This window comes from Phaseolus vulgaris, chromosome 6 (assembly GCF_051622355.1).
Source record: "Phaseolus vulgaris cultivar YP4 chromosome 6, ASM5162235v1, whole genome shotgun sequence".
Taxonomy (NCBI): Eukaryota; Viridiplantae; Streptophyta; class Magnoliopsida; order Fabales; family Fabaceae; genus Phaseolus; species Phaseolus vulgaris.
The window spans coordinates 33,675,530-33,692,136 of record NC_143503.1 but is presented as its reverse complement, the minus strand read 5'-3'; the positions used below and the strand labels follow the sequence as shown (position 1 = coordinate 33,692,136).

General features: G+C 32.1%; 3 protein-coding genes across 12 annotated transcripts; all 3 read left to right on the top strand.

Moving 5' to 3' along the window:
- The first annotated feature begins 821 nt into the window (after positions 1–821).
- LOC150027372 (serine carboxypeptidase-like 2) lies at positions 822–9,058 on the top strand. Of its 2 annotated transcripts, XM_090303654.1 has the most exons (14): positions 822–1,090; positions 1,168–1,313; positions 1,405–1,481; positions 1,605–1,724; positions 1,821–1,923; positions 2,036–2,073; positions 3,379–3,477; positions 3,567–3,653; positions 3,750–3,899; positions 4,103–4,174; positions 4,264–4,382; positions 4,472–4,585; positions 4,666–4,711; positions 5,037–5,301. In XM_090303654.1, exons 1-14 carry the CDS (start codon positions 924–926, stop codon positions 5,118–5,120), a joined length of 1,422 nt encoding a protein of 473 aa, XP_090159780.1. In that variant the 5' UTR covers positions 822–923; the 3' UTR covers positions 5,121–5,301. The 2 variants fall into 2 exon arrangements, with proteins under 2 accessions (XP_090159780.1, XP_090159779.1); XM_090303653.1 differs by lacking the exons at positions 822–1,090; positions 1,168–1,313 and adding an exon at positions 8,931–9,058 and having other exon boundaries at positions 1,386–1,481; positions 5,037–5,135.
- On the top strand, positions 6,974–11,645 carry LOC150027371 (putative hydrolase C777.06c). The gene is made up of 8 exons (XM_090303949.1): positions 6,974–7,234; positions 8,347–8,362; positions 8,464–8,480; positions 8,931–9,058; positions 10,079–10,226; positions 10,309–10,414; positions 11,392–11,549; positions 11,637–11,645. Exons 1-8 carry the CDS (start codon positions 6,974–6,976, stop codon positions 11,643–11,645), a joined length of 843 nt encoding a protein of 280 aa, XP_090160075.1.
- Positions 10,500–15,320, top strand: LOC137833569 (littorine synthase). Of its 9 annotated transcripts, none has more exons than XM_068641910.2 (14): positions 10,500–11,298; positions 11,387–11,532; positions 11,637–11,713; positions 11,836–11,958; positions 12,092–12,194; positions 12,307–12,344; positions 13,383–13,481; positions 13,571–13,657; positions 13,754–13,903; positions 14,098–14,169; positions 14,259–14,377; positions 14,472–14,585; positions 14,666–14,711; positions 15,036–15,320. In XM_068641910.2, exons 4-14 carry the CDS (start codon positions 11,923–11,925, stop codon positions 15,117–15,119), a joined length of 948 nt encoding a protein of 315 aa, XP_068498011.2. In that variant the 5' UTR covers positions 10,500–11,298; positions 11,387–11,532; positions 11,637–11,713; positions 11,836–11,922; the 3' UTR covers positions 15,120–15,320. The 9 variants fall into 9 exon arrangements, 7 of the variants coding, with proteins under 7 accessions (XP_068498011.2, XP_090159774.1, XP_090159773.1 ...); XR_016521645.1 differs by having other exon boundaries at positions 11,004–11,298; positions 14,121–14,169; XR_016521646.1 differs by having other exon boundaries at positions 11,030–11,298; positions 11,637–11,694; positions 14,121–14,169.
- Positions 15,321–16,607: the final 1,287 nt, after the last annotated feature.

Genomic DNA, 16,607 nt, shown 5'->3' with positions numbered 1-16,607 from the left:
TGAATATAGTAACTAATTTTTTTTCTATAAAAATAGTTTCTACTTAATGATTTTCTTGATGAGTTAAAATCATAGTAAAAAAATTTTAAAATTAGTTCAAATAAAAAATCTCATCTACTTTCAATAAACCTAAAGCCTAGTCTATGGTTGCAGCTCTTAAATAGAAATTGTAAAAAAATTAATGGTAATAATAATAAATTTATAAAATAAAAAAAATTAAAATTAAAATTAAAATTAATAATAAAATAAAATAATTGTAATAATAAAAATATTTTTATGAAATAATAATAATAATAACATACTTATAATTTAAAATTTAATTAAAATTAATTTATAGTATTAAGAATACTCTAGTCAAGAAATTAATGTTATTTTTTTTTTGTTTTTCCGTTAATTTTTTGTAAATTATAACTTGACCTATCTTGTTTTATTATACCGTTGTATATTTAATATAATTAAATTTTTAAATTTATAATTGATTTTAATATATTATTTGAAATGTTAAGCAATTTAAAATTTTGTTTAAATATTTTGTAGTTAACTTTTTTTCGTTTTCAATTTCATTTTATAATTATTTTTTTACTATTTTACAAGTATAGAAAATGTCAGATCATTGATTTGTTTTTCAACTGGGTCAATGGATTACAAAAATAATACTTTAATCAAATACTTGGGTATAATAACTTTTTATCATTCATTTTGAATAAAATGAGAGTTAAGGATAAAATGAGAGTGGTACCTACTTATTATTAAAATATTATATTTGTGTCACACGAGGTGAATAGTTCCGTGTAAGAGGAAAATACTAATTATTAACAATTAAAATAACAATAATAGTGTCTGTGTGATCTAGAACCGGAGGATCAGAAACTGGGTTAAGAACCATGGAAATGCCCTGAGAGAAAAGGGGAAGAGCATTAAAAATGGCAAACTTTAGTTCTAGTTACAGTACTTATAGTTTTATTTGCCACGGTGTTCTACTTCCCCTTCTTCTGTTATCAAAGTTCTTCTTTCAACTTGCATGGTGTGGGTCCACAGTTAAGTTCCTTCCTGGATTCGAGGGACCCCTTCCTTTTGTTCTTGAAACAGGGTAAGTTACACTTTTGTTCATGGATTGGTTGAATGAATGCCATATACTTGTTATGTGACAGTATATTTGTTGAATAGATATGTGGGAGTGGGCGAATCAGAGGATGTGCAGGCATTTTACTACTTCATTGAGTCTGAGAAAAGTCCAAAAGAGGATCCTCTCTTGCTTTGGCTCACTGGTGGCCCCGGTTGCTCAGCCCTCTCTGGCCTTGTCTTAGAAATAGGTAACACTGCCATAATTGCCTTTACTTCTTCTCAATACTTATGTATGTAATAGCCAAGTAGATGATTATTTATCACGTTTGAATGTTGCAGGTCCACTTGGTTTTAAGTATGAGGAATATGATGGAACCCTTCCAAATTTATTCTATAGGACACACTCATGGACCAAGGTTCCCATTAATGCTTGTTCCTTTTTGTTGGATTTTAGCTTTTATTTCATCACATCTTTTTGTTATTATGATGTTATGCTTATTTATTGGTATTTAATATTTATCTTAATTATTTTTTGGTAGGTTAGTAACATTATATTTGTAGACTTGCCTGTTTTCACTGGATTCACCTATGCCACAACAGAGTCTGCTCAACGAAGTGACTGGATGCTTGTTCACCAGGTCCATCAATTCCTGAGGAAGGTGTTCATCCTTTTTCTTTTGTTTTTTTTTTGGCTTTGTTTGTAGACAAATCTGTTAGTTAACTGAATTGTTACAGTGATTATTAAATGTTTGTAGTGGCTGATTGATCATCCAATTTTTTTGTCAAACGAAGTTTACATTGGTGGCGATTCATACTCTGGCATTCCTATTCCTGTGATTGTTCAAGAAATTACACAAGGTAAAAAAGATCTCTGTGATTCAATCTGCACTACAAAATGGAACCACAAATCATAGGTAGAAACTGATGGCCGCTTACCTGTTTAGTGATTGCCACATTCTCTTGTTTTCAGGAAATGAAAAAGGGGTTCAGCCATGGATAAATCTCCAGGTTAGCATCTTAAAGTATCTCTTTGATGTTAGGTTTACATTTTTCTACAACTATTACTACAATGTGGGGAGAGAGTCAGAGTAATACGAAAAATGGAAGTTTAGGAGTGATTTTCTTATATACATTCATTTGTTTTCTACAATGATTGCATTAAGAAGCCATGAAAATTTGGATGTAAGATCTGCAAACTACTAAAACTGCTCACTGCTTCACCATATATTCCAAGTAGTTAGTTAATATCAAACGCAAAGTTCTCCAATTTAAATTTGGAGCATATATCAATTGTCAAAGATGTGCATTGATACCAAAATAAGATGTTGGTCACTGTTTTTTCTTTTAGAAAACGAAGAGGGGCATAACTCCTTACAAATGACTTCAGAAAAGTAAAATTGTGTGCAGGCTTTGATTATATGATCATCTTTTATCAAAATAATATTTTTTGGATCCTTCAAATATTTGATAATTTTATTATAGTAATATAGATATTTAAGGCAACAAAAAGCGACATAAAATATTAATACATGTGTCATTAACAGCTGTCAAATTGAGATTCTGAATTTGTCAGCACTCTATTCTTTGGCAAAACCAAAGAAACTGCTCCCTTGATTTAATGGATAATTTTGTCAGCTTCCAGCTTGATTATCAAAGTGTAGATTATGATAGTACCTTGTTGAGATTTTAAAGGGTTTTGTCGGACTGCCCTTCAACTTTGGGTCTTACAGATTATAGGTTAACTTAAATTGATTATTTGGATTGTGAGTAAATTTAGTCAAAAAAATTCTAGAATTTTTTTTTTATTTTAATTTTAAATAAATGATATAAATATATTAATTTTTTAACACAAAAAAATACACATGTAGTTTTGTAATTATTCTTATAATAAACTATAATTTTATATAGTTTATTCTTAAATTTTGACAGAATAAAATATTATACCAAAAATAAACTTTAAAATTTACAATATACTATAAATTTATAAATATCAAAACATTTCGGGTCATGTCGGATATCACAAAATTGTAATCTACTGTATCTATTTTATCCAATTTTATTTATCCAACAATTTGTTTTGAATTGCTTCGGGTAAGTCAGAAAACAAACAATCTTATAATATTAAAATATTTTTCAAACAATTAAAGGGAGTTAATATAATATATAAGAGGTGTGAGGGTAACCTTGTTAAAATAGTTAAAAATATTTTGTGTATCCCTCTAGAAGGAAATAATACGGGGCCAAATCTGGAAAAAAAAAAGAGAGAGAATAGACAAATGTAATCTACTCATCATGAAATGCTATTTTCTCCAGGGATACCTACTAGGGAATGCAGCTACTACTGCAAGAGACAGTAACTATCGAATTCCCTTTTCTCATGGAATGGGACTTATTTCTGACGAACTATACAATGTAATTATTCTAACTCATCAACTGCTATTCCTAAAATTTGTGTTCAAGAAAATTAAATGCTAACTAAACTCTCTTGTTACAATGAAAAGTCACTACAAAAAAATTGTAAAGGAGAGTACATAGATGTAGACACCAAAAATGTATTATGTACTAGAGATATGGAGCTATTCAATGAGGTACGCATCTTTGATCTTTGCTTGCCAGATTTTCGTTGGTAGCATTTCTAATCAACAGAGACAATCGCAAAGTCCATCACTGTTTCATTGTCACAGGCTACATCAGGAATTAATAGTGCCTATATTTTGGACCCATCATGTGAGTTTGTTGATACTGAAACATCTTGGAGGAGATCACTAATTAGGAAATATCCCAGAAGGAATTTCCTAAATTCTCGTCTCAAATTGCCATCCTTGAGCTGTCGGGTAATCTTCATGCCTTATTCAATCAGCAATGTTTACTTAATGCCTGTTTTCTATATATTTATGCAATGATACTTTTGCTATATCATGCATTGATTGTTTAATATACCATTTGTAAACTAACTATCCAGACATTTCCTAGTTGCATTTGAAGCTAAATTCTCCAATTTGTGTTAACTTGATGTTCATCTCCTTTCTACTGTTAGAGCTATGTATACTTCCTCTGCAGTATTTGGGCCAATGATGATAATGTTCGCACTGCATTGCATATCCGTCAGGTGTAGTTGATATAAATGACAGTAACTTTTCCACATATAATTGGATATACAACTTCATATAACATAAATCTTGGTTGCATGTGCTGCAGGGAAGTATAGGACAATGGCATCGGTGTTCGTTTGATATACCTCACAAGAGGGATATCCCAAGCAGTTTTGAGTATCATGTAAATCTCAGTAGAATGGGCTATCGATCGCTGGTATACAGGTCAATATTCTTTCTCTATGTTAATATGTTGAATAAGGTAACACGGTTGAACTAATTTGAATTTTACATACCAAATAAATTTTCTATAGTGGCGATCATGATCTTTTGGTTCCTTTCTTGGCAACTCAAGCATGGATAAGATCTTTAAACTACTCCATCGTGGATGATTGGAGGCAATGGCATACAAATGGCCAAGTTGCAGGGTATTCCACTAACTGTAGTTATGTAGTTACCAGGCTTAATTTATCTAAAGCTGATTAAATTTGTGTTTTCCTGCAAATAGATACACAAGGACTTACTCCAATCGAATGACATTTGCAACTGTGAAGGCAAGTCTTTTTTGTTCTCCTTGCTGCTCTTGTGGGTCAAATATAGATTCCATTTGATAAGTATATTCTAAATGGGTGAACAAGGGTTAAGTTTGTTGTATTTTGTCTACACAAAATAAATTTGAATGGTTGAGTCCGCGTATCATTGGTAGAGGCATAATAATAAATTTATGTTTGATCATTAGAATTCATGAACTGTGTGTTCTAGAGTGAACGGTGGAAATACTTCTTTAAAAACTGTAACAAACAATGATGCAATGGGAATGAGGTATGTAGCATATTTGCTAGTTTTTTATTCCATTGTTTTGCACTGGTATATTTTCAGGGTGGAGGCCACACAGCTCCAGAGTACAAGCCTGAAGAATGCTTGGACATGTACAGTAGATGGCTATCTAAGAGGGCTTTGTAGGAACAGCCAAATAAGGTAATTTGCTCTGTTAGCTAGGACTAAACTTGGGATCCTATTCGTATCAAAGTCTGAGGGTAGATTTTGTTCACCAATAAAGTTTATGTTCATTCTTGGAACATATACCTTATCATTAATACTATATTGAAGACAATACAAGAGTTTTTGTTTGGATCAAAATAAATGGATGATGAAGTCTGTAGGATCGTGTGACTTGTACTGTTTAGAAGAATTACTTTTTGAACCAATCGGATTAAATATTGCTGAAAGAAAAACCAATTATATACACTCGTTAGCTCTCAATATTGAATATCAACTGGGGTAGACATTCATATTGAATATCTGGCACGTTTTGGATCCTACGTCAAAAAACTAAGGAAATTCTAGTTTGGTTTTCCTGTCTAGAAAATAAAACAGAAAACTAGTGCAATTATTTTAAAATTAAAATTAACTTATTAATTAATAACAAAATAATATCCAAAAAATAATTTATAATTAAACAAATTTATGAGTTATTTATAAAACATATGGAATAATATATACATAGAAATTTATAGAATACTAAAGTAACTTCATAATTTTATTAAAATTAAATTGAATAAAAAATAATTATTTTAGGGTATTTTTTAAACATAAGAAAAATAGGACAATAAATTTAATGTTTTAAATATGTATATGTTATTCTTAATTTTAATTATTTAATTTAATTATAAGTTTATTTATGTGCATATATAATAATAATACACTTTTTTTGTTTTTTAGGAAAACTTTACTATTTATTATTTTGTGAGAGTGCAGTTTTGAAATTGTAGACAGTTGAGTTTTAACACTGCTTACGTTAGACCTGAGGTAGGGGAGAAATAAAATTTGTGTTTTTATTTATTTATTGTGGGTCTAATCCATGTGACTAACGTGGTTCAAATAATTAATTTAAGGGAATATTTAAACTTTTAACTTTTATTATTAAATAACTAAGTGATGTACTCACGCCTAACAGTAAGGGAATCTCTCTGTCTTTCCGTCAATAAGCAACAAAAAATTCTCCACAAAGCAATTCTCGTTTTACATCATCAATGATAATTATCTTTTTTAAAGAACATTATCAAATTTACTAACTTTAGTATATTAAATTTCATATAATTTCAATAAACAAATTTCACTTCAACAAAACATTCCAAATATATCAATAATATAAAATTAATTTTATATCTAAAGACATAACAAATTAGCATTATATTATAGAAGTAACATCTAAAAGAATAAGATTACTAAATAAAAAATGATCATATATTTAAATTTTGTTTGTTTTACTTTCATAAAAATATGTATATATAATATTATTCATAAAAAGAAAAACATGTTTTTTTTAAGATTTATAAAAAGATAATATAAATATTATAGGAATGTTTGTTTATTTTACATTAATTATCAGTAATGTAGCTACTTGTGAACGTTAGAGCAAATCTAATAATATTAATTAAAACTAATATAACTACACATATGAATAGATTCTCTCTCAAGTAACTACGACATCTGAATTTTAAACCTCATTCAAATCATCAACTTGTAATTAGTTGAATTAGGTTAAATTAAATCAACCCATTGCTATAATATTCTTCAATAATAATAATAATAGTAATAAAATATGGGTTTAGGTATAGAAGAAGCCACACACCAAACATGACATAAAATAAAAATGAGAATTAAAATAAAAAATGTAAAGCTGATTTTGGCGGGTCTGAATTTCGCTATAAACAAGAACTCCTATTGGAATATTCCTTAGCCACAGCGCAAAACACACCGAAAGGAGTCTCTGTTTTTGGGTTGCAATCTCTGGATCCGTCGTTACTGACGGCATGGCCGCTTCCAATGGCTTCGTCGACGGCGCCGCCACTTCCACTCCTTCGGAATCGGCGTTGATCTTTCTCGGAACTGGTTGTTCTAGCATGGTTCCCAATCTCATGTGCCTCCTTCAACCCTCCAACCCTTCCTGCTCCGTCTGCTTCCAGTCATTGTCTATCCCTCCCGAACGAAATTCCAATTACTGGTCCTTCACTTTCTCCTTCCCCTTCCCTTCTTCCATTTCAAGAAAAAGGCTTCAAAATCTCAATTTGCAGGTGAAACACGTCTCTCCTGATTGACTACTGCGGCGACGCCAACTATCGCAAGTATATATTGATCGATGTTGGCAAGACCTTCAGGGAGACGAGGAGAGAGACAGAAAGACATACGAAAATAAGTGAGATATAGAGCAATGAGCTTCACCATTTTTAAAAAATTTCTCCACCTTATTTCGCCTCTTTCAAACACACCACCTTCTTTCAATCTATCTCTCCTGTATTTCTCACCTACCTGACACACCCCAAAAGAAGCACTCTTCTCATCATAACTGAAGCAAAGCTTAATGGAGTGGCTTGCTTCCACTTTTTCGTCCTCAGGGTAAAATTGGCTCCTAAATACCGTTGTTGTTTTGATAAATGATGTGATTTCTATCTTATCTCTAATTTACCGGACTACGGGTGATATTCTGAAAGTTTATCAATTGAATGAGAAAATTTGTGGTACTCAGCCTTTTTAAATTCCTGAGATTGTAAAAGTCTGTTTGCTTATGAAGGTAGAAAGTCTTTTAAGTGTTCATCGACTAGAAAAAGATTTATATTTTCAGTTGATAAACTCTCTCAAGCTCTTCTAGCTTGTACCCAAATAGGCCCTAAACTATTTTAGTACATGCTTGGATTTTGGCTATACGCACAATGTCCTTTCTTGATAAATGTCAAGGATATTTTGAACAGTATTCTCTGTTGGTGTTTCTCTAAAAGAACCGACTTAAAAGATGCCCAACCTAGGGATGCAAACATGAAATACTAGTCTGAAGATCGGGAGCCCCGTGGTTCCTTTAGTTTCCTCTATTTTGTAATTTCCTTAGATATTTGGTACAATGAAAATGGAGATCTTAAATAATACCTAGAAATAAAATTAATGTTACTTTTACTTCAGATTCACGATATTATTAGGAGATTCAGTCTGTCAGATAAGTGCAGAGAGTCATAAGAAGGCTCATCTCCATCCTATTTAAAAATCAGGGTCATATTTTGCTGAGTATTACTATAAAAGTGTAGTTATTATTATCATAAAATTAGTATTTATTATTTATCACCTCAGATAGAGATACTTTAGAAGAGTTTGGTTATCTCAGTGCACCTGAAATTTAAGGGATATTACATTTCAGATATATGCTGGTAAAGGTATCTAGTTTATGCCATGAAGAGAGGGGACAGGTCCATGGTGAAACCATCAAAATATTTCGTAGAAATCAGTAATGTTGTCATTCTGTGAATCTGTGTAGTCAATATAACTGGTAAGGTGAGCAGACAAAGCAATGAATCGTACCACTAATGATTAACAAAATCAGAGTTGAAGTTTTTTAGTTTACTTATTGTAAGAAATTAGCAACTTAAGCAGGGCCTCTTAAGATTTATAGTTGCCAATTGCCATTGATTAATTGTGAAATCTGAATATATGGAACCATTCTGCAAAGAAAAAATTATTCACAGCAGCAATCCTGAGGTTCAGTGAAAATTTTACATCCTGCCAGGAAACAGAGTCGTTTTGGAAAAAAATAAACATATAAATGATTCATAAGCCATGACGCTTGCTAATATTTGATATGAAACTTCAGAACATTTATTGATAGAATTATGTGCTTACCATAGTTTTACAAACTTTTACCTATATTATTTCCTTGCAATTTGCATTTACCTACCTGAATCTCACTTTATCTGAAAAACAAATTTAATCGTTCTTGATTTGCAGATTATTTTAACTCATGAACATGCTGATGCAGTCCTTGGATTGGATGATATACGTGCTGTGCAGCCTTTTAGTCCAACAAATGATATTGATCCCACACCCATATATCTAAGTCAACATTCAATGGATAGGTAACTCTATTAGCGACTTATTGTTTTTTAATTAAATATTGGTAATATTAACCTACTACATGATTTAGCTAATATAACATGAAACTTCCATCTAATTTCAAAACACCTTCATACACATCTGTTAAGAATAAGGCACCACCATACAATATAACCCTAACCATCAAATAGTAACCGAACCATCATTCCTGACTCAATTGCAAAATTATAGTCAAATACCCTAAATATCAAGACTTCGACAATTTAACCTTCAGTGGGTAAATGGGCCTGGGAAACACCCTGTGCGGGACCATTGCTACCATTGATTTTAGTTATTCTTTCTATCACTTGCTTAAACTGGAAGTTCTGACATATCACTTGCACACTAGATAAACTTAGTTACTTAAGAAAATATAGATTAACAAATCACATTTTATTACATGTCTTTAAAAAAAAAATCATCACATGTATTTCATGGTTAATTAACACAGGAAGGTTAGTGACATTTTTTTGTAACACACTTCATGATTGATAGAAATTTATTGAAAATCATTGATTTTGGTGGGTCTCACTTGTAAATTAGGAGAGTCATTATTAGAAGTGTGACCCATCAAAGTTAGCGGTTTCCAATAATTTCAGCCAATCAGAGAGAATGTTACCACGAATGTTGCTAGCTTTCCTCTTCTTAACACAAAATATATCTCATTAACACAAAAGGCAGCTAGTTGCACCACTAGTTGTGATAGTCAGTTAGTTAAGTTAAAACTTAACATTCAGTATGGACTTTGATTTTCAACATAGATTATGTGATTCAATTCAAGTTCCTACCACAGATAATTATATAGCCTTTCTAAAATTATTATCATGCAAGCCTTTGAGATGAAATCAGTGCTTTGTCTGCACTTCTCAACTATTGTATTTGAACGCTCGTATATCTGGAAAATGATATTTTCTTGAATCTTTATCGGATGCCCCTTTCATTTGTTTTCATGGTTGTCTTATGCTCTCCAGTAGTTGAATCTATGTTTTAAATCTTTGCAACAGCATAGCAGAGAAGTTTCCTTATTTGGTTCGGAAAAAGCTTAAGGAGGGAGAAGAAGTACGAAGAGTGGCTCAAATTGACTGGAACATTATTAATGATGACTGCAACCAACCTTTTTCTGCATCAGGATTAAAATTCACTCCTTTACCAGTTAATTTCCAGGATCTTCGTTGTTAATGGCGATGATGCAGCACCTTTGTTATAAGGATTTAACTGTTTCTTTATAATATAGGTTATGCATGGAGAGGATTACATATGTTTGGGCTTTCTTTTTGGTGAGAAAAGTAGGGTGGCTTATATATCTGATGTTTCCCGGTTTCCTGCTAGTACAGAGTACGGTATGTTTTACATTAGTTTCTTCTTGCTTAAAGAGCAATAATAAATTCATGTAAAGAAATTCATTGAGTAGGAATGTGCTTAAAGAGCAATATATTTATAATTTAAAATTTAATTAAAATTAATTTATAGTATTAAGAATACTATTGTAAAGAAATTCATGTTATTTTTTTTTTGTTTTTCCGTTAATTTTTTGAAAATTATAACTTGACCTATCTTGTTTTATTATACCCTTGTATATTTAATATTAATTAAATGTTTAAATTTATAATTGATTTTAATATATTAATTGAAATTTTAAGCAATTTAAAATTTTGTTTAAATATTTTGTAGTTAACTTTTTTTCGTTTACAATTTCATTTTATAAAAATATATTTTTTAGTTTTTTACATTTATAGAAAATGTCAGATCATTGATTTTTTTTTTGTTAACTTAATCAATGGATTAAAAAATAATACTTTAATCAAATACTTAGGTATAATAATTTTTTATCATTTATTTTAAATATAAGGATAATATGAGAATCGGACCTACTTATCATTAAAATATTATACTTTATTTGTCAGACGAGGTGAACAGTTCCTTGTGTAAGAGGAAAATACTAATTATTAACAATTAAAATAAAAATAATAGTGTCGGTGTGATCTAGAACTGGAGGCTCAGAAACTCTGTTAAGAGCCATGGAAATGCCCAGAGAGAAAAGGGGAAGAGCATTAAAAATGACAAACTTTAGTTCTAGTTACAGTACTTATAGTTTTATTTGCCACGGGGTTCTACTTCCCCTTCTGTTATTGTTACAGTTCTTCTTTCAACTTGCACGGTGTGGCTCCACAGTTAAGTTCCTTCCTGGATTCGAGGGACCCCTTCCTTTTGTTCTTGAAACAGGGTAAGTTACACTTGTGTTCATGGAATTAAAATCTGTTGGTTGAATGAAAACCATAGACATGTTATGTGACATTATATTTGTTTAATAGATAAGTGGGAGTGGGCGAATCAGAGGATGTGCAGGCATTCTACTACTTCATTGAGTCTGAGAATAATCCAAAAGAGGATCCTCTCTTGCTTTGGCTCACTGGTGGCCCTGGTTGCTCAGCCCTCTCTGGCCTTGTCTTTGAAATAGGTAACAGTGCCATAATTGTTTTTCAATTTCTACTTTACTTCTTCTCAATACTTATGTATGTAATAGCCAATTAGATGATTATTTACTACATTTGAATGTTGCAGGTCCACTAGGTTTTAAGCATGAGGAATATAATGGAACCCTTCCAAATTTATTCTATAGGTCATACTCATGGACTAAGGTTCCCATTATTATGCTTGTTCCTTCAAACTGATATTTTAGCTTTTATTTCATCACATCTTTTTGTTATAATGTTATGCTTATTTATTGGTATTTAATATTTATCATAATTATTTTTGGTAGGTTAGTAACATTATATTTGTAGACTTGCCTGTTTTCACTGGATTCACCTATGCCACAACAGAGTCTGCTGCTCAACGAAGTGATTGGATGCTTGTTCACCAGGTCCATCAATTCCTGAGGAAGGTGTTCATCCTTTTTCTTTTGTTTCTTTATTTCACAATCATCACCTTTTTCTTTGTTTTTTTTTTTTTGGTTTTGTTTGTAGATAAATCTGTTAGTTAACTGAATTGTTACAGTGATTATTAAATGTTTGTAGTGGCTGATTGATCATCCAACTTTTTTGTCAAACGAAGTTTACATTGGTGGCGATTCATACTCTGGCATTCCTATTCCAGTGATTGTTCAAGAAATTTCACAAGGTAAAAAAGCTCTTTGTGATTCAATCTGCACTACAAAATGGAACCACGAGCCATAGGTAGAAATCGATGGCCGCTTACCTGTTTAGTGATTGCCACATTCTCTTGTTTTCAGGAAATGAAAAAGGGGTACAGCCATGGATAAATCTCCAGGTTAGCATCTTAAAGTATCTCTTTGATGTTAGGTTTACATTTTTCTACAACTATTACTACAATGTTTGTGTGCGGAGAGTCAGAGTAATACGAAAAATGGAAGTTTAGGAGTGATTTTCTTATATACATTCATTTGTTTTCTACAATGACTGCATTAAGAAGCCATGAAAATTTCGATGTAAGATCTGCAAACTACTAAAACTGCTCACTGCTTGACCACCATATATTCCATGTAGTTAGTTAATATTAAACGCAAAGTTCTCCAATTTAAATTTGGACCATATACAATTGTCAAAGATGTGCATTGATACAAAAATAAGATGTTGGTCACTGTTTTTCTTCTAGAAAACGAAGAGGGGCATAACTCCTTACAAATGACTTCAGAAAAGTCAAATTGTATGCAATCTTTGATTATATGATCATCTTTTAGAAAAATAATATTTTTTGGATCCTTCAAATATTTGATAATTTTATTATAGTAATATATTTATTTAATGCAACAAAAAACGACATAAAATATTAATACATGTGTCATTAACAGCTGTCAAATTGAGATTCTCAATTTGTTAGCAGCATTCTATTCTTTGTCAAAACCAAAGAAACTGCTCCATTGATTTAGCAGCACTCTATTTTATATAGTTTATTCTTAAATTTTAACAGAATAAAATATTATACCAAAAATAAAATTTAAAATTTACAATATACTATAAATTTATAAATATCAAAACATTTTGGGTCATGTCGGATATCACAAAACTGTAATCTACTGTATCTATTTTATCCAATTTTATTTATCCAATAACTTGTTTTGAATTGCTTCGGGTAAGTCAGAATAAACAATCTTATAATAGTAAAATATTTTTCAAACAATTAAAGGGAATTAATATAATATATAAGAGATGTGAGGGTAACCTTGTTAAAATAGTTAAAAATATTTTGTGTATCGCTCTAGAAGGAAAGAATAAGGGGCGAAATCTGGAAAAAAAATAAGAGGATAGACAAATGTAATCTACTCATCATGAAATGCTATTTTTTCAGGGATACCTGCTAGGGAATGCACTTACTACTCGAAGAGAGAATAACTCTCGAATTCCCTTTTCTCATGGAATGGGACTTATTTCTGACGAACTATACAATGTAATTATTCTAACTCATCAACTGTTATTCCTAAAATTTGTGTTCAAGAAAATTAAATGCTAACTACACTCTCTTGTTACAATGAAAAGTCACTACAAAATAATTGTAAAGGAGAGTACATAGATGTAGACACCAAAAATGTATTATGTACTAGAGATATGGAGCTATTCAATGAGGTACGCATCTTTGATCTTTCCTTGCCAGATTTTCGTTGGTAGCATTTCTAATCAATAGAGACAATCGCAAAGTCCATCATTGTTTCATTGCCACAGACTACATCAGGAATTAGTTCTTCCTATATTTTGGGCCCATCATGTGAGGTTCTTGATACTGAAACATCTTGGAGGAGATCACTAATTAGGAAATATCCCAGCAGGAATTTCCTAAATTCTCGTCTCAAATTGCCATCCTTGAGCTGTTGGGTAATCTTCATGCCTTATTCAATCAGCAATGTTTACTTAATGCCTGTTTTCTATATATTTATGCAATGATACTTTTGCTATATCATGCATTGGTTGTTTAATGTAAACTAACTATCCAGACATTTCCTAGTTTCATTTGAAGCCAATTTCTCTAATTTGTGTTAACTTGATGTTCATCTCCTTTCTACTGTTAGAGCTATGTATACTTTCTCTGCAGTTTTTGGGCCAATGATGATAATGTTCGCACTGCATTGCATATCCGTCAGGTGTAGTTGATATAAATGACAGTAACTTTTCCACATATAATTGGATATACAACTTCATATAACATAAATCTTGGTTGCATGTGCTGCAGGGAAGTATAGGACAATGGCGTCGGTGTTCGATGCATATACCTCAGAAGCATGATATCCCAAGCAGTTTTGAGTATCATGTAAATCTCAGTAAAATGGGATATCGATCGCTAATATACAGGTCAATATTCTTTCTCTATGTTAATATGTTGAATAAGGTAACACGGTTGAACTAATTTGAATTTCACATACCAAATAAATTTTCTATATAACAGTGGCGATCATGATCTTTTGATTCCTTTCTTGGCAACTCAAGCATGGATAAGATCTTTAAACTACTCCATCGTGGATGATTGGAGGCAATGGCATACAGATGGCCAAGTTGCAGGGTATTCCACTAACCGTAGTTATGTAGATACCAGGCTTAATTTATCTAAAGCTGATTAAATTTGTGTTTTCCTGCAAATAGATACACAAGGACTTATTCCAATCGAATGACATTTGCAACTGTGAAGGCAAGTCTTTTTTGTTCTCCTTGCTGCTCTTGTGGGTCAAATATAGATTCCATTTGATAAGTATATTCTAAATGGGTGAACAAGGGTTAAGTTTGTTGTATCTTGTTTACACAAAATAAATTTGAATGGTTGAGTCCACGTATCATTGGTAGAGGCACAATAATAAATTTATGTTTGATCATTAGAATTCATGAACTCTGTGTTCTAAGTGAACGGTGGAAATACTTCTTTAAAAACTGTAACAAACAATGATGCAATGAGAATGAGGTATGTAGCATATTTGCTAGTTTTTTATTCCATTGTTTTGTACTGGTATATTTTCAGGGTGCAGGCCACACAGCTCCAGAGTACAAGCCTAAAGAATGCTTGGACATGTACAGTAGATGGCTATCTAAGAGGGCTTTGTAGGAACAACCAAATAAGGTCATTTGCTCTGTTAGTTAGGACTAAACTTGGGATCTTGTTCGTAGCAAAGTCCGAGGGTAGATTTTGTTCACCAATAAAGTTTAAGTTCATTCTTGGAACATATACCTTATCATTAATACTATATTGAAGACAATACAAGAGTTTTGTTTGGATCAAAATAAATGGATGATGAAGCTTGTATGACCGTGTGACTTGTACTGTTTAGAAGAATTACTTTTTGAACCAATCGGATTAAATATTGCTGAAAGAAAAATCAATTATATCAACTGGGGTAGACATTCATATTTGTTGTCAGCTTTTAAGATTCTCTTCGATGGAGATATGAGTAAGACAGCCTCAGATAGATGGAGATATGAGTAAGACAGCCTCAACCTATGCTACAGAACTCAATAATTACACACACCACATTCTTCTAATAATTTTTGAAAATGTTTTATTAACTCCCTCTGCACCTTACACACTTTTGACGCTGCCCACGTAGACAAACATACAGAACACATGGTACTGCACAAGACAACGACGGTTTTTAGTGAAAACCGATGTAAGTGTTAGTTTATGCGAGGGTAGAATGGTGATTTCAGAGTTTTTCTTTGTTGTGAAAGCGGAAGAATTTGGGGCGAAATCCTCCAAAGAAGGGCATAGTCGTCGGTGGTATCAGATAATAAATATTGGTATCGTCGTCGTTGACATTACGGTAGAACCTCTAATTGAAGGTAAGAGCATACATATGTTGTCGTATGGCCTTCGACATTGAGGTAAACACAAACCGAAATCGAACGTTGATGAATTGTTGATATGTTGTTGTGTGCATTATTGGTTGTTTGTTGTCCATGGTAGGATCGTGGGTGGGAGTGGGTTTGGGTTTGTGGCACATGTTCATGCTGTGAATAGGTAACCAGTTTTTTGAACCTAGGTAACTACTTTTCTAGTTCAGTGCATGACCTTGCCATGGGTAGGGTCGTGACCCTTTGGTGTGTTGTGGTGTGCCTTGTGTGGTTGTTTGTTGGTGCATGCTACCATTGTGGGTGAGATTGGGTTTGGTTTTGTGGCACATGTTCATCCTGTGTATAGGTAACTAGTTTTTTGAACCTGGGTAACCATTTTTTTGAACCTGGGTAACCACTTTTCTCGTTCAGCGAACTCGAAAAAGAGACAAGGCAGCGACAATTAATTTCACCCACATTTGAAATGTTACGACGATTATCACTACCAACTGCTGTAAAACACTCCACCGAAAACTTTTGCCATGTCGACACAGAAATTATTTGTCATGTCACCACCACGACGCCACGTCCATGTCACTTATGCAACGTCAGTGTGTAGGGTGCATGGGTGTTAATATATCTGGATCCAATAATTTATGAACGATTCGCTCTGACACGTCAGAACTTGCTTTCTAAGGAGCTGAATCCTAGTCTCTGCTTTTGGATCCTACGTAAAAAAAACTAAGCAAATTCAGTTTGGTTTTCC

Excerpts from the sequence above, each read along its gene's own strand:
- LOC150027372 (XM_090303654.1), top strand. The coding sequence starts at position 924 with ATGGCAAACTTTAGTTCTAGTTACAGTACTTATAGTTTTATTTGCCAC. Across the intron at positions 1,482-1,604 it reads GGACACACTCATGGACCAAG|GTTAGTAACATTATATTTGT; the intron begins GTTCCCATTAAT and ends ATTTTTTGGTAG. Across the intron at positions 4,383-4,471 it reads TATCGATCGCTGGTATACAG|TGGCGATCATGATCTTTTGG; the intron begins GTCAATATTCTT and ends AATTTTCTATAG.
- LOC150027371 (XM_090303949.1), top strand. The coding sequence starts at position 6,974 with ATGGCCGCTTCCAATGGCTTCGTCGACGGCGCCGCCACTTCCACTCCT. Across the intron at positions 10,227-10,308 it reads TAAAATTCACTCCTTTACCA|GTTATGCATGGAGAGGATTA; the intron begins GTTAATTTCCAG and ends TTTATAATATAG. Across the intron at positions 10,415-11,391 it reads TCCTGCTAGTACAGAGTACG|TGGGAGTGGGCGAATCAGAG; the intron begins GTATGTTTTACA and ends TTAATAGATAAG.
- LOC137833569 (XM_090303647.1), top strand. The coding sequence starts at position 11,655 with ATGAGGAATATAATGGAACCCTTCCAAATTTATTCTATAG. Across the intron at positions 11,695-11,896 it reads CTTCCAAATTTATTCTATAG|AGTCTGCTGCTCAACGAAGT; the intron begins GTCATACTCATG and ends ATGCCACAACAG. Across the intron at positions 12,345-13,382 it reads AGCCATGGATAAATCTCCAG|GGATACCTGCTAGGGAATGC; the intron begins GTTAGCATCTTA and ends CTATTTTTTCAG.